Source organism: Uncinocarpus reesii, genomic scaffold, assembly GCF_000003515.1.
Source record: "Uncinocarpus reesii 1704 scaffold_1 genomic scaffold, whole genome shotgun sequence".
Taxonomy (NCBI): domain Eukaryota; kingdom Fungi; phylum Ascomycota; class Eurotiomycetes; order Onygenales; family Onygenaceae; genus Uncinocarpus; species Uncinocarpus reesii.
The window spans coordinates 5,664,930-5,678,361 of NW_003052500.1; the positions used below are offsets into that span (position 1 = coordinate 5,664,930).

A 13,432-nucleotide genomic window follows, 5' to 3' on the forward strand; every position below is an offset into this window, starting at 1 on the left:
TCAATGCGGTCCGTATATGATTATGGACTTTTGTCGATGGGAAACCTCTCTCAGATTATATCAGGGCTTCTCATGACCCGCTACAGCCATCAACTCTGAACCTCAGCCTTGACGCAAGTCTTCTGCGCCGGGCTTATCGCGCAATGGCAGAGGTACTATTGGAGCTCTCAAAATGTCGTTTCCCAGCCATTGGTGCCCTTGTTGAAAGTGAGTCAGGAGAAGGTTGGCATATTGGCAGCCGCCCTATCACATTCAATATGAATGAGATTGTCGCCCGTGGAAATTTCCCTCCGAAATTGCTAGCTTCACAAGGCACATTTGGGACGGCAAATGAGTATTTTTCATCCCTTGCAGATGACCATTTGCGTCACCTTGAAACTCAACGCAATGGGGCTGTTATCGATGAGTCCGATTGCAGAAAGAAATATATTGCACGCTGCCTCTTCCGCAAGATTGCTGGCCAGTTTTCCACAACCTTCAACCATGAGCCTTTTATGTTGCTCTGCGAGGACCTGCGCCCCGCAAACCTACTTGTTGATCAAGACTTCAATGTTGCTGGAGTTGTAGACTGGGAATTTAGCTATTCTGCACCAGCGGAGTTTTTCCATTGCACACCATGGTGGTTACTGCTGGGCCGCCCAGAAACCTGGGAGGCTGGATTTGATGATTTTCTGGCCCATTATATTCCCCGCCAGCAGGTCTTTCTAGATATCTTGCAAAACTGTGAAGAGGAATTGTTTAAAAATGGAGCGGCCCTTGATTCACCCCGTCTTTCTGAACACATGGCTCAGTCGTTGAAGAATGGTCAATTCTGGTTCTTCCTTGCAGCAACCTATGGTTGGACATTCGATGATGTCTACTGGAAGTTTCTGCATCCAAAGTATTACGAGACGGAGTCTCTCCACGAGCTGGAGCTCCTGCTGAGTCCCGAGGAACAGCAGAATATCGGTACGTTTGTAGTGGAGAAGATGAACACGTCTAATGATGGAAAATTTATCTTGCATGAACCAATTGAAGCCATGATGAAATGGTAGTCTGCATGAAATGACACCGCCTTGTATCGCCTGGTCTGTCGGCATTTCACATTTCTATGGAATCTGCTGAATGAGGCCAAAAGTCTTTGGTTTCGTCTAAAGCAGCTCGCTCACGATGTCATGGAAGCTCAGATAAAGGAGTCGAGGGAAGCCAATTTGGTTATTCCTGAGAAATCAACTAACATCTAGTGAAGCCGTTGTGTGATGCTTCCTCTGGAGACCTCGCGACAGATTTCGGATTTAGAGAGACGAACTATATTGAAACTCTTTACATGCGGTACTTTGCTTGACGTCAATGGAGAGGACAATTAAGGTTGCACCTGCAGCTCTGTCAAGGACATCTCCTACTGGATGCCCCGGTGCAGAGGTTGTCAACCGCGGATGGTCTAAATCAAACGGACGACAATAACAGCGATAAGCCAAATACGGTGGATGTTAACCTCGCCCTTACGAAGCTTCTGTAGGCGCCGCTATTGGTGAAGGAAATGGTTTTCAGAATTTTGTTTCCAGCCCGTGTGAGTGAGCATACCCACGTTTTGAACTTATGACTGTTTTTGGGAAAGTATTGTCAGTCAAAAGCATGGCGGTTTTTCTTTCGATTTCTGGCTTTTCTCTAACGAAATAAAAGGATTATTATTGAGTGTTTTCCTAGGAGGCTATGGCGAATTAGACTATATTTACAACCCACTTCGAGAATCAAAGTACAGCCATCGACACCGAAGATGTCTTAGGACGGAAAGCGACCCGGCATTAAGTGTGGTGGGAATGGCCACCTTCCCTGGCTGCAATTTCTCTATGAAAATTAGAAGTTCCCAATATTATTTAAAGGAAGCCCAATCGCAAGGGCATTCCCGATGAATACCTTCAATCTACTCCAGGGAGATCGAAGTCGTCGAACGCAGGCCAATCTCCCAGACGTCCTGGATCCCCACCAATACGAACAAATGAAGCGACCGAAGGGGTTGGGCCATCGAGAACGAACAACATAAACCAACCTGGAGGACAAGTATGGCTATTTGGCGGAGCGGTAATGGTGCAAGTGGTCCCAGAGCATGACATGGCCGGGAAAATGGTCCTCGAGCCGAAGCTGTTTCCATGAGTGCTGGAGACGAGGCCGAGCAGGGAGACCTTGATTTGGGACATATTTCCGGACGTTATCTTAATTTGGTACTGTTGACCATACGCCCAATCAGTGTTTTCAATGGTGAAAGTAGGACGAGGCGCCCCGGATAACAGATACGGGGGGATGAAAACTTCCACGCGATATTCTTGTGGGTAATCGTCGTCTTGTGGGTCTGAGCCAGAGACCAAAACCCTCCCGTCCGGTATGAGGATCGCTTCGGAATGATACATGCGCGCGATCGTTGTATTGGCCATGACGCTCATGCGGTGGTTTACTGGCTTGGAAGGGTCGTAAAGGACGGCGTTCAAGTTGGGGTCATCTGCTAGGCCAAAACCAGCAACTCCTTTCTTTGCTCCATTCAAGATAAGGAACGTGCCATCGGGAAGGCCGGCCATACAAGTAAGGACTCTCTTGGACGGCTATGTAAAAAGAAATCGTTAGCAACAGCCAAGTACATGGTATCAAAATGTTGCCGCTCGCTACTCACCATCCGTTCGATAACCCAATCGCTATCCTCCACCTCGGGCTGAATAGAAACGCAGTTATCTAGAGCATCTCCTCCGAATGGGGTTGAGCCTCCGCACAGTAAGACGCCCAATGGGTCGGTATACGGAGCATGCTGAGGCAAAAGAACCATTGTCCCTTCAAGAGGATATGTGCGCCCACCATCATTGTTATTAACTGCGCCAGGCATGTTCGGCAACGTCCTCACAGTGTCGAAATTGTTCTCATTCAAAATTCTAGCTTCATTGAAGTACGCAACGAAGATGTGTCCACTTGGTAGAGGTGTAAGATATGGATAGAGGTTATTAGGGTCCGTTCGTTCAAGCCAGTCCATGTATAGGGCTGGGCCAACTCGCGGCAAGATCTCGAGCGTCGGGACTGGTGCACCGTTCGAGCCCTCTTCTCCTCCAACGACCAGGATGGACCCGTTGGACATTATCATGGTGGATGGGTACCATCGACCATCCTGCAAGGCAAGCTTATCAGGATTCTCCTGCCAGTCATTGACACTGGGTTCCCCCGGAGAGCCATCAGGCCAATATAATCGGACACCATGCGTAGATGTCCCAGACCATCCGCCGACTGTCAACTGACGCCCTACTTTATCTGGGAGGACGAGACCACCGGAACAGAAAATGTCTGTTTTCACATGCATCGGACGCCATGCCTTCTCAAAGTCGTGTTCAAAAGCGGGATCAAATTCGTACGCCCCAGTGGTATTCGGGTCCCCGGTCCCAAATTTCTCCTGGAAAGTGATTTTGCCATTGATACCGATAGTGGTCATAAGAGAGACAACGACCCCTCCAATGAGGAACTCGTAGCGACCGGCATTGTTACCAGACGGAAAGCTCCATGTCTGCAGCGGGGAGCCAGTCCATTTGTAGTACGTTATCAAATCACCGGCTCCGCATAGGGCGGTTTGATTGCCTGAGCAAACCATATTACACCTGCTTTCGGGGACAAGCTCTGCGCCTGCCCTTCCGATGTCTACAACATCACCACAAACTATAAATCGTTAGAAATAGGTTCAAGGGAAGTGCAGAGAGATACCATACAGCATTCCTCGCCGTAACTCATCCCGCCTGCCCCGAATCCAAACATCGCGCAACGGTTGAGGCAGTTCGTTGCAGAATTGTTCCGTTTATCAACTATCTGGTATGGAAAAGTTCGTTTTCGATTGACGTTATCTCTAAACAAAAAACGATATGTTTAATATGTTTGCTGTGATATTCAGCTGGGAACATGGAATGATCGACTTACTGGAGGCACCCTTGATATTCCCACGATCCGGGCAGGCCTCCAGTCTGTTGCGCTGGATTGGGCAAAACAACTAAATCGCCTTCTGAATACACGCTCATGCGATCTGGCCCGCCGCATTTCTCGGAAGAATCACCACTGCAGTTCATAGAGCAATCTGAGTCGTCCGCCTTGCGAGCTTCCTTTCGAACATAGTTGTCACAGAAACATTGTTTGGCAAACTGAGTTCCTGCCACAGTGTAACCCATTTGCGCGCAACGAGAGACGCAAGATTCAATCGATAGACGCGGGTCATCCGGGAGTTGCCGCTGCATGATACGCCCGTTGGTGTTATCGACATAGCATCCAGCATAATTCCAGTCTGTTGGCAATGGAGCTGCACTTGCTCTAGTTGACGACGGGGCTGACGTGGGTGATTCGGCGCCACCAGTTGCGCTCGTCGGCACAGGCACGGCAGTGTTCTGATACATGCTCAACCTATCAGGCCCGCCACAGCGTTGTTGACTATTACCGTTGCAGGGCATCGAGCACTGTGCTTCGCCATCAGGGGCTGGGCCTCCCCCATTTCGCAGTTCATTATCACACCAGCATTCTCCGCCGTACTCTATACCCGCAAATGCATACCCTTCGGACAAGCATCCGTTTTGGCAGTTCTGAACTGTCATGTTGCCTGGGCCACCCAAAGTGTAGCCAACATTGGACAGGGTTCTAGCTCCTGGGGAGTCGGTGTAACACCCCAGGTATTGCCAGTCATCTGGATCCGCTCTAGGAAGCAATACAGCCCCTCGGACGCAGCTCACAAAAAGTTGAAACTGTTAAAAAGCCATTTCAGTGCCTTCCTTGGTCAAATATTCATTGTTGCAAGCTTACTATTAGGACATAAACCACGCGAGATGGAGAAAGTACACGAGCCATCTTGACAGCAGCCAAGGGGTAAGCACCCCGAAAGGAATGGAATTCAAAATGGCGAAATAGTTGCGGACTGAAGAATAGTCGTCGATATAGCAGCTCTCTACGGACTATGACATAGGAATGAGCTCCTATATACCCCAACACCAAGCGCACTGATCCGTTTCCCCGGGCACGACTCGGCGATTCCTAATCGAACCACCTACCCTTCACATGACAGCAGTGTGCGCGACTGGTGGAGCTATCGCCTCAGTTCGCTAAAAAGGTGACCTGAGAGCATGGTCCTCTGAGGCTCACCCTTTTTCGAAATCATCGTTCCTTTTCCGAACTGGCACTGGGCTGAGATCGGCGAGTCTCATTCCGAATCAGTAGCTCGAGCTGCTCCAATCAAACAGAGAGCCCTTGATAAATCCCGGGGCTGCTCTTGTCATGAATCCTCTTTTCGAGACCCCCATTCCCCGTATTCTTGCCTCTTTAACTCGAAATTTGGCATTGGTGTCGACCCTGGTACATGCATATGGACGGAGTCGGTTGTGAGACATTTACGCTGCACCCGGAACTGAGGCTAATAATAGTAGTTTCTCCAAGGACCCTAGGCTGCTGGGCATGTTCGTGTCCTGGAGTCATCATGACCCCATCGCCCAAGACTCGGACGTCTGGAGACTGGAAGATGAAGGGAGGTTGCAAAATCAAAGTTCGTCGAGAAGGTTTCGATTGCTAAAGCTTACTAACTAGTGACCTGTTTGTTTTGTTTGCCATGATCTCCCAGATTGGCGATCGATCGCCGCAACAACGCAAAACACAACCCGCGCCCTCATGGGGATGAGGACGGGGCTTCGCTTATCCCTCTCACTTTACGAAATACACAGTTTCCTAGTCATTTCGTGTAATTAATATGCTCTGCATCTGCCCTTTAAACCCTGTCGTTGTCTGGGATTGTTGGGCAAAGCTTGACCAGCCACCGCATGCCCCAGCCCAAGCTATGGGCGGCGTGCTTCATCCAGAGTCAAAGTCCGCGCTTGGCAGCCTAGGGTTGCAATAAATGGAGCAAAACTCGAGATTTCAATCGGAGAAAAAGCCCAGAGTCCGGCTCTTCAGCGACATGGGCCTTGTTGCCACATTCGGACCGATTTGACGGTCATGCCGCGGCTGCTGTCTTCTGGCCAAGTGGGATAAAACGTGTCACGACCTATCGACAGGAATCAGCACTAAAGATCCCAAAGGGGGCCAAGTTCTTCGACGAGACTGACTTTGGTAAAAGTCGGACGCCGCTAGGCCTGCGTCTGTCCATGGTTTCTTCCCTAGCCCATCCGGAAACCAGCCGTTTGTGCTTCCAACTGCAACATTCAGGATCAGATAAAATGGCTGGTCAAAAGGCGTACTTGGATTCCCTGTCTGGGACCAAGGGTCGACGAGCAGAGATGAGTTGACTGTGACGCCTTCAAAGTGCCCCTGCTGCCACATCGTTTCGTCTTCTTTAAACTTCCAATACATTACCTGTTGCAGTGGGCTATCGATGTATGTGAACAGATAATCTTGGGACCATTCGATGCCAAAAGTGTGGAATCCTTTGCTGTAGTCAGTTCGGCGAATCGCTTTTCCGCGCGTTGACCTCCAAAAAGCGTTGGCGCTGGGTGTTGGGCCTGTGAATAATCATCCAGTCTGTTAGCGACTCTTTTATTCTTCTTCCTGTGGCGAGAAGAAGAGTACGAAATCAGACTGACCCCAGTGAATGGAACTGGACACGATATCCCTACCGCCAAGGCTATAATCAACATCGTTACCCCGGCTCTCTGCGATATCAATTTCACCACTTGCAGGCCAGGGCCCATAAGTTTCATTCACTGGCAACATCCCTAAGAAAAGAACGAATTAACGGAGGAGCTTGACGATCTGGAAATGGTCTTTGACGCACATATGGCAGGCCAGAGCCAATCTCCTTGTGGCATCTTCGCAACAACTTCAACCCGGCCATAGCGGATGCTTCTCGTTCCTCTGGTGTTTAATCGAGCAGATCGAACCGGAGGAATGATAGTTCCCAGGGTTTGATTTGATCGAATTGCGCATGCCGCGTTGGTATTGCCCGTGCAAGTCCCATCTCCGCCGGCCTTGGTGAGATTCAGCGTATATCCGTTAAGAAGCTGGGCTTCGGTGATCGATGTTGTCTCCGTGGTTAAAGTCGGCACGATATGAAGACCTTCACCGTCGACAAACGAATTCTTATCATCGGTTGTGGTCCAGTCGAAAGCGCCGTTGCCGAATCCGCCGATCTATGCAGCGGATGAGCAGCCCGAATGTAGATCGTACAAGGACAGCGATGACATACCTGGACTTCTTGATTCCATATCTCTTTGTTGAATGACGAGAATTGATCATCCAAGATAAGACAGTACTGCACTGTATGTAAGCACTCAGTTCAAGTTTGCAAGTCGGACGTACCTACTTCATGCTTTGACACTTTTTGGGTAACGGAGAAGTTGATATATCCACTCAAAGCAAAACCGACAGCGACGAAGCCCCAGATGATATAGTTACCGACTCGAGTTTTTTGGAGCCGTTTGTCGGTTAACCATGGTTTTTCGTACTCGCCATTGAGTCTATATGACTTGAACTGGCGTCGCGCAGGTTGTCTAATTCCTGATGACGGCTGCGAATAAGATGAGGCGGTTCGAACGGATGCGGCAGCGCTGTCGGAGAAGGGATTCTGTGAACTGGTGCCAACTTTTTCCATGGTAGCGGCTTTGTTCTCGCGGCCGTACAGTGCTCTTGGGGCGTGGGAAATTAGGTCTTTTATGTGATATTTTTTACAGAATACGCCAGAAAGCCATGTCTGACCGTTGACTGCGACTGCATACCCTTATGATTTGCTTTGTTTGGATCGAAGAGAGGTGATCAAACACTCCACGACTTTTATGTCTCGAAAGCGCTTCTAGAATTGTGGCCCAATGCCTGGCTATTTTGATCGGCCTCGTCCGCCAGATCCATTAATATTACGACGAACGAAGGTATCAACTAATAATTGAGTTACGGTCCGGTGAAAAGGCCGGGTTGTTGGAGTTGTGAGCTCTTGGGTTCTCCAGGGGCAAAGTCTGGTTTCGCTGGATTGCTTCCAAATACTTGCCACGGCCCACAGTTTCTCACGTCTCACGCTTTTTCAAGCCAAAGCCGCCAATGACGATCTGCAGCAGAGGAACTTTAGCGCCTTCCCGGGCGATCTTGTCCGGGGTCACTTTCGCCTGTGAGAGTGAACGTGGCTGGTTAGTTAACTAGTCAACTAATTTAGTTCGTTGACTGTGCCAAGCCGTCGTTCGCTCGTTAGTCGGGTTGGATTGTCAACCTCAGCTCTTGCGTTGCGGACGACAGCTGCATGTTTCTCTGCTCGTGATCCCCAATTCCTCTGTCAAAAAGAGATCGTTTAACCCCAGAGGTTTCCCTTGTCTTCTCGCTTCTTTGAGTTGGTGGCTATTTATTCTTATCATCCCCAAGACCTGACTTCCGAACCCGAGATATGGATCCTAGTTCGGGTCTCACCCTGCAAAGAACGAGCGGATTTGGGAGCATCGTGATCCACCCCAAGAATCTCCCAAGCAAAGGAGCCAGGGTCTCTTTTGCCCTTTTCGCAAAAGACTATCCTCGCCAATAAGAAGGGAACATCGTTGCATTGATATCAAGTCCGGCCCCTCCGGCAATGCACGTTCTCTGAGAATGCTTAGGTCTTCGCTTGTTGTCTCTTGGGTTTCCTTAGTATTTCCCGAATGTTCGTATTTGACGCATCGATCCATCCTCTCGGTTTGGATTGCTCTTATGGCAGGGGTCGTTCCAGCCTGCAACCCGTCGAAGTTCGGATGTCTTGAAGGGAAACATGGCTGGTCCATGCACGCATTCTTTGGGGTCGCGATCTCGGGCAAAATTGCAGTTGACACGTGCCGTTGTGGATCAACAATCTATAATTACCTTGAGGGTTCATTCAAGGCCTGTCGCGGCTCAGTGGACACGAAAGCAGACGGTGGCACAAAGGCGAGCTCTCCATTGCCCTCCTGCTTTCAGCCTAGCAGGCATCTTAGGCGAGCCTGAGACAGGAGGTCAACATTATTGCAAATCCGTTTGTTGATGTGGCTACCATCCACATTCAGCCTTCAGAATGAAGCTGTCGGGGCGGTGGATTACCACTTCGTCCCAGCTCAAATCGTGAACGAAATACCTGACTCTCGAGACCGTTTCTAATTGCTGTTTTTCCTATCTCGAAGTATATCATCTTCTCAGGGGACTCGGTCTCTCCCCATTTCCTGTACATTCTTTGTCCTTCCTTTTACCCTTGTTTTATCTCTACATCGCAGGGATGTTCTGGAAACGTTTACAGCGGAGCAATTCCAAGTCTGCAGTGCCTTCCTCACAGACGTCCCCAGCAGACCGATCTCCAAGGCTCTCTGAGGTGTCGTCTGCCCAAGGGACCTCCAGCCGTCCGTTCTCACGCTCTGACAATCGCACTACTCCAGGAGGAATTGACGAAGATTCCAAGTATAGGGCTGTAGGTTACTCTGTGGTCCCGAGTTGACTCTTCCTTGCTCATTGGTTTACTATAGATAATAAAGTACCTTCACGCAAGACTTGCCACTAATCAGTGGTATTCCCTTCCCACCGATCCGACCGTCCAATATCATGGCCTCCTCTTACGAAAATCTCGCGGCGCATACATTTCCGAGCCGGAGAATGTCCACCCGCTTCTGCTTGCTGCAGTGGAGAAAATGAATGTCTCGGTCGCCTTTACTATGTCGACTGAGACGACAAGAATAATCCTCTCTCTTTTGCAACCGCAGCAAACAGAACTGGTTCTCCCAAACGGCTTCCAGGTGCAGATTCTTGATTCTCTATCGGAGATTGCCTGCTCTCCGTCTAGCTCCGTGAAGAAATTCCAGTACGCTGCCTTTATTCGAGAAGAAAGTATTCTTCTCGTGTGGCATGATGAACTAGACAGGATATTGGTACATGCAGAGAATGTGGAAGGGAAACTCCTCTCTTTCGTATGTACAGTACCTCTGTGCACCGATTCTACTTGTAATCACAGCTGATTTCTTGCTGTTTAGATCTGTGGAACCTCAGGCTCAGTATTTGCCCCATCCGTCAATGCTCATCCTCTCCAGCGCTCATCCCTCACCTCGCCTGCCGAGTCTACACACCATGTTATCTCAACTTGGAACAAGGAAGCAACCACGCCTGCAAACCAAACATTTGGCTCCTCGGACGAAGAAGCTGCGGCTCCCATTGAGTCATTGGACCGGCCGCTCGCCTTGACAAGTTCAATCTTTGTCGGTCTAGCGATGTGCTTGATTATTGTTCTTCTCTTGGGATTTGGAGTTTCTAATCTATTGCTCCAAGTTTTCATCGATGGGAATTACATAAGGTTAGCGTTGGCTGCGACCATTCCAATCTTTATGCTCTTCAGCATATTTTTTGTCATTGTAATTTTCACCGACATTTTCCAAGCGATTGGCCCTATAAAGACTTTGAAGACGAACTCCCGGTATTACTCCGCGCTAAGGCCCGATCTATCTCATGCCTACTCTCTAGGCTTTAAACCGCCGAGGCTTACGATACAAATGCCAGTCTACACTGAGTCATTGAATGGCGTTATCATTCCAACTGTGACCAGCTTGAAGGCGGCTATATCCCATTACGAATCTCACGGAGGTAGGTCAATCCTCTTATCAACCAGGTAGATTTATTTGCTGATTGGCATCTATAGGCAGTGCCTCGATTTTTATTAATGATGATGGACTCGCATATCTCTCTGAAGAACAACGAGAAGAACGCATCAACTTTTATCATGACAATAATATTGGCTGGGTGGCACGACCTAAAAATAATGACAATGGCTACATTCGGAAGGGCAAATTCAAAAAAGCCTCTAATATGAATTTCGCGTTAAATGTTTCGAACAAGGTGGAGGATAGGCTCCTTGAGATGCTATCAGATACATTGGAAACGACGGATATGATAGAGGCGAGCCAAGAAGAGCACCTCTACCAGCTGGCCTTAAATGAGGTTCTTGCCTCCGACAGTCGTGTTTGGGCGGCTGGGGACATACGCATCGGGGAATCAATCCTCATCGTGGACTCGGATACTCGAGTGGTATGTGCTCAACCATTAACGGTTCCGATATATCTCGTACTTACCTTCCCACTTAGCCGGTAGACTGTTTACTATATGGGGCTGCCGAAATGTTTCTCAGCCCAGAGGTTGCAATTGTTCAACATTCGACTGGTGTCATGCAAGTCTCCGAGGATTATTTTGAAAACGGGATCACATTCTTTACGAATTTAATCTACTCTGCGATCAGGTTTGCGGTTGGAAGCGGCGAAACTGCCCCATTTGTTGGGCATAATGCTTTTCTTCGCTGGAAGGGTATGCATATCCCACTTGAATCACTAAACGCTGTAGTTTTCTGACATCCTTTGACTAGCGGTTCAATCTGTAGGCAAACCAGATGACGGCTATGTAGCCTATTGGTCCGAAAGCCATGTGTCAGAAGATTTTGATATTGCGCTTCGGCTACAAATAGGCGGTAACATTGTGCGCCTCGCGAGCTATCATGGCGACGAGTTCAAAGAGGGTGTCTCCTTGACCATTTATGATGAATTGGCGCGCTGGGAGAAGTATGTCCTTATTTCTCGTCTCGGAGTTTTGTATCTTTGAATACTAATGTCAATGACATAGATATGCATATGGATGCAATGAGCTTGTCTTCAATCCAATCCATACCTGGCTTTTTAGAGGTCCTTTTACTCGACTTTTTATGACATTTCTTTGGTGTAAGCTACCATTGTCATCCAAGATAACTATCCTGGGATATATTTCTTCATGTAAGTCTCCAAGTGTTCAATATCTTTCTATTCAACAACTTATTTCTTTTTAGACTATGCATTGGCTGCCGGTTTCCCTTTGACAATTGCAAACTACTTTTTGGTCGGCTGGTTCAACGGTTACTTGGACAAATTCTATCTTGAATCATGGAAAGGTATGCATTTACGTCGTATTGAATATGCGTTAAATTGCTAATTCGCGTAATCCTAGTGTTCCTTGGCCTTATCGTTGTCTTCCCTCTGTTCGGCAATGTCTCTCTCGCCATTATCCGCTATCGTCTAGGGGAAAAAAGCTTATGGGGCGCCCTCGTTGAAAACTTCAAATGGGTGCCCATGATGGCTATATTTTTCGGTGGCATCTCCTTTCATCTCAGCTTGGCAATTCTCTCACAGATGTTTCGCATCAATATGGAATGGGGAGCAACCGCGAAGGAGAAAGATGATTCAAATTTCTTTAAAGAAATGCCCAAGATCTTCAAGGGATTCAAATGGATGTATGCGGTCATCATACCTCTTATCGGTGGCATGGTGTACCTAGGTTGCTTTGCTCCTAGGGGCTGGGAGATCACTGAGATTGCAGCAGTGGTGCCCATGGCAGTGACCCTATCTTCACATGCTCTTCTTCCCTTGCTCCTAAACCCTTCACTGATGATTTTCAACTACTGATTACTGTACTTTGGGATGCAATATCTTGGCGCATGGGCATATTATCTGATACCTCAGGCCTATCATAGATTGTTTTGGCTTCTTGTATTAGTGTTAGCGATAGCATTTTGTGGTGACTTCTCGGCTTATGTTCTATGTTTCAACTAATCTATGAGATCCTTTGCACTATGGCTCAACGGGACCGAAGCCCGTGTTCGATTCAGTCAGAAACATCGATTGATGACTACATTACTCGCTAAACTTTGAAGAATGGATGCTTCCGGCGGTCTGCGAGACAAAACAAGACTAAAGATCAATTCAACAACAACTATTCAGCTAAGCGAAAGTTGACAAGCGACAAGAGCTGTCATCAATATTTCTTTTGAAACTACCTGCTGCTTCGTTTACCCGATTGTTCATCGCGGACCTGATTCGTTGCACTGCACGAGTTACCTAACTAGTTAACTAGTTAGTTAGACTTGCGGTCAGGAGTGGCGTTCTTCAACGATGGCATTTCATTATGCATGGCTCTTCGATCAATATCAAGAATGCAACGGTTCCTTCACTGTGGCGCCAGCTGGCATTCAAGGGCCACCCCTGTTGACCGGCCCCACGAGTTCTAGATTTGATGCCCAAAATACGGGGTTTAAGACATTTTGTCGCGCCGCTGCTCCGTCACACCTCGAGGGTCGAAATCAATCTCATTTCTCCATCGGAGCAAAGTCTAATTGACTAGCTGGTTCTTCTTGCTTGCAGTTTCAGACCCCATTTTGGTTTCCAGATCGAGCCCACCTGTGTCCGCCGAAGTATTCGTGCTTGTGGAGCTCCCTCACGCTTCTGCCTCACAGGGGTATCTGCACTCTGAGAATGCCGTGGGTGCGAGGCCGCCATGGCTATCCGGAGAAATTGGGCGAAAGGCGCATTAATCATGGGCTTGATCCATATCCATGTCCCATCTTGGCCTGGCCGCCTCGACTACTAGTTATTTGATGCTACTTTCCCCTGGGAAATCCTGTGAGGTGATCGCACCAGGTTCCCCGTTGAACAGGCACTGTTTTGTTTGGAAACAGTCGACCACCGCGGGCCAAGTGGCATCCTTT

The 13,432-nt window shown here is 48.5% G+C and overlaps 4 protein-coding genes across 4 annotated transcripts; 2 read left to right on the forward strand and 2 right to left on the reverse strand.

The window, feature by feature from the left end:
• Positions 1 to 143: 143 nt before the first annotated feature.
• UREG_02161 (uncharacterized protein) lies at positions 144 to 1,034 on the forward strand (the record flags this gene model as incomplete). Its single annotated transcript, XM_002542599.1, has 1 exon — positions 144 to 1,034. The coding sequence occupies one exon, from the start codon at positions 144 to 146 to the stop codon at positions 1,032 to 1,034; it is 891 nt and encodes a 296-aa protein (XP_002542645.1).
• An 864-nt stretch (positions 1,035 to 1,898) lies between these two features.
• Positions 1,899 to 4,833, reverse strand: UREG_02162 (uncharacterized protein; the record flags this gene model as incomplete). Its single annotated transcript, XM_002542600.1, has 5 exons — positions 1,899 to 2,576; positions 2,645 to 3,666; positions 3,717 to 3,850; positions 3,922 to 4,730; positions 4,789 to 4,833. The coding sequence occupies 5 exons, from the start codon at positions 4,831 to 4,833 to the stop codon at positions 1,899 to 1,901; spliced, it is 2,688 nt and encodes an 895-aa protein (XP_002542646.1).
• Positions 4,834 to 5,921: 1,088 nt separating this feature from the next.
• Positions 5,922 to 7,558, reverse strand: UREG_02163 (uncharacterized protein; the record flags this gene model as incomplete). The annotated part of the gene is made up of 6 exons (XM_002542601.1): positions 5,922 to 6,016; positions 6,078 to 6,470; positions 6,552 to 6,683; positions 6,743 to 7,097; positions 7,154 to 7,224; positions 7,267 to 7,558. The coding sequence occupies 6 exons, from the start codon at positions 7,556 to 7,558 to the stop codon at positions 5,922 to 5,924; spliced, it is 1,338 nt and encodes a 445-aa protein (XP_002542647.1).
• A 2,038-nt stretch (positions 7,559 to 9,596) lies between these two features.
• Positions 9,597 to 12,353, forward strand: UREG_02164 (uncharacterized protein; the record flags this gene model as incomplete). Its single annotated transcript, XM_002542602.1, has 7 exons — positions 9,597 to 9,848; positions 9,912 to 10,515; positions 10,571 to 10,956; positions 11,013 to 11,229; positions 11,288 to 11,480; positions 11,542 to 11,687; positions 11,899 to 12,353. The coding sequence occupies 7 exons, from the start codon at positions 9,597 to 9,599 to the stop codon at positions 12,351 to 12,353; spliced, it is 2,253 nt and encodes a 750-aa protein (XP_002542648.1).
• Positions 12,354 to 13,432: the final 1,079 nt, after the last annotated feature.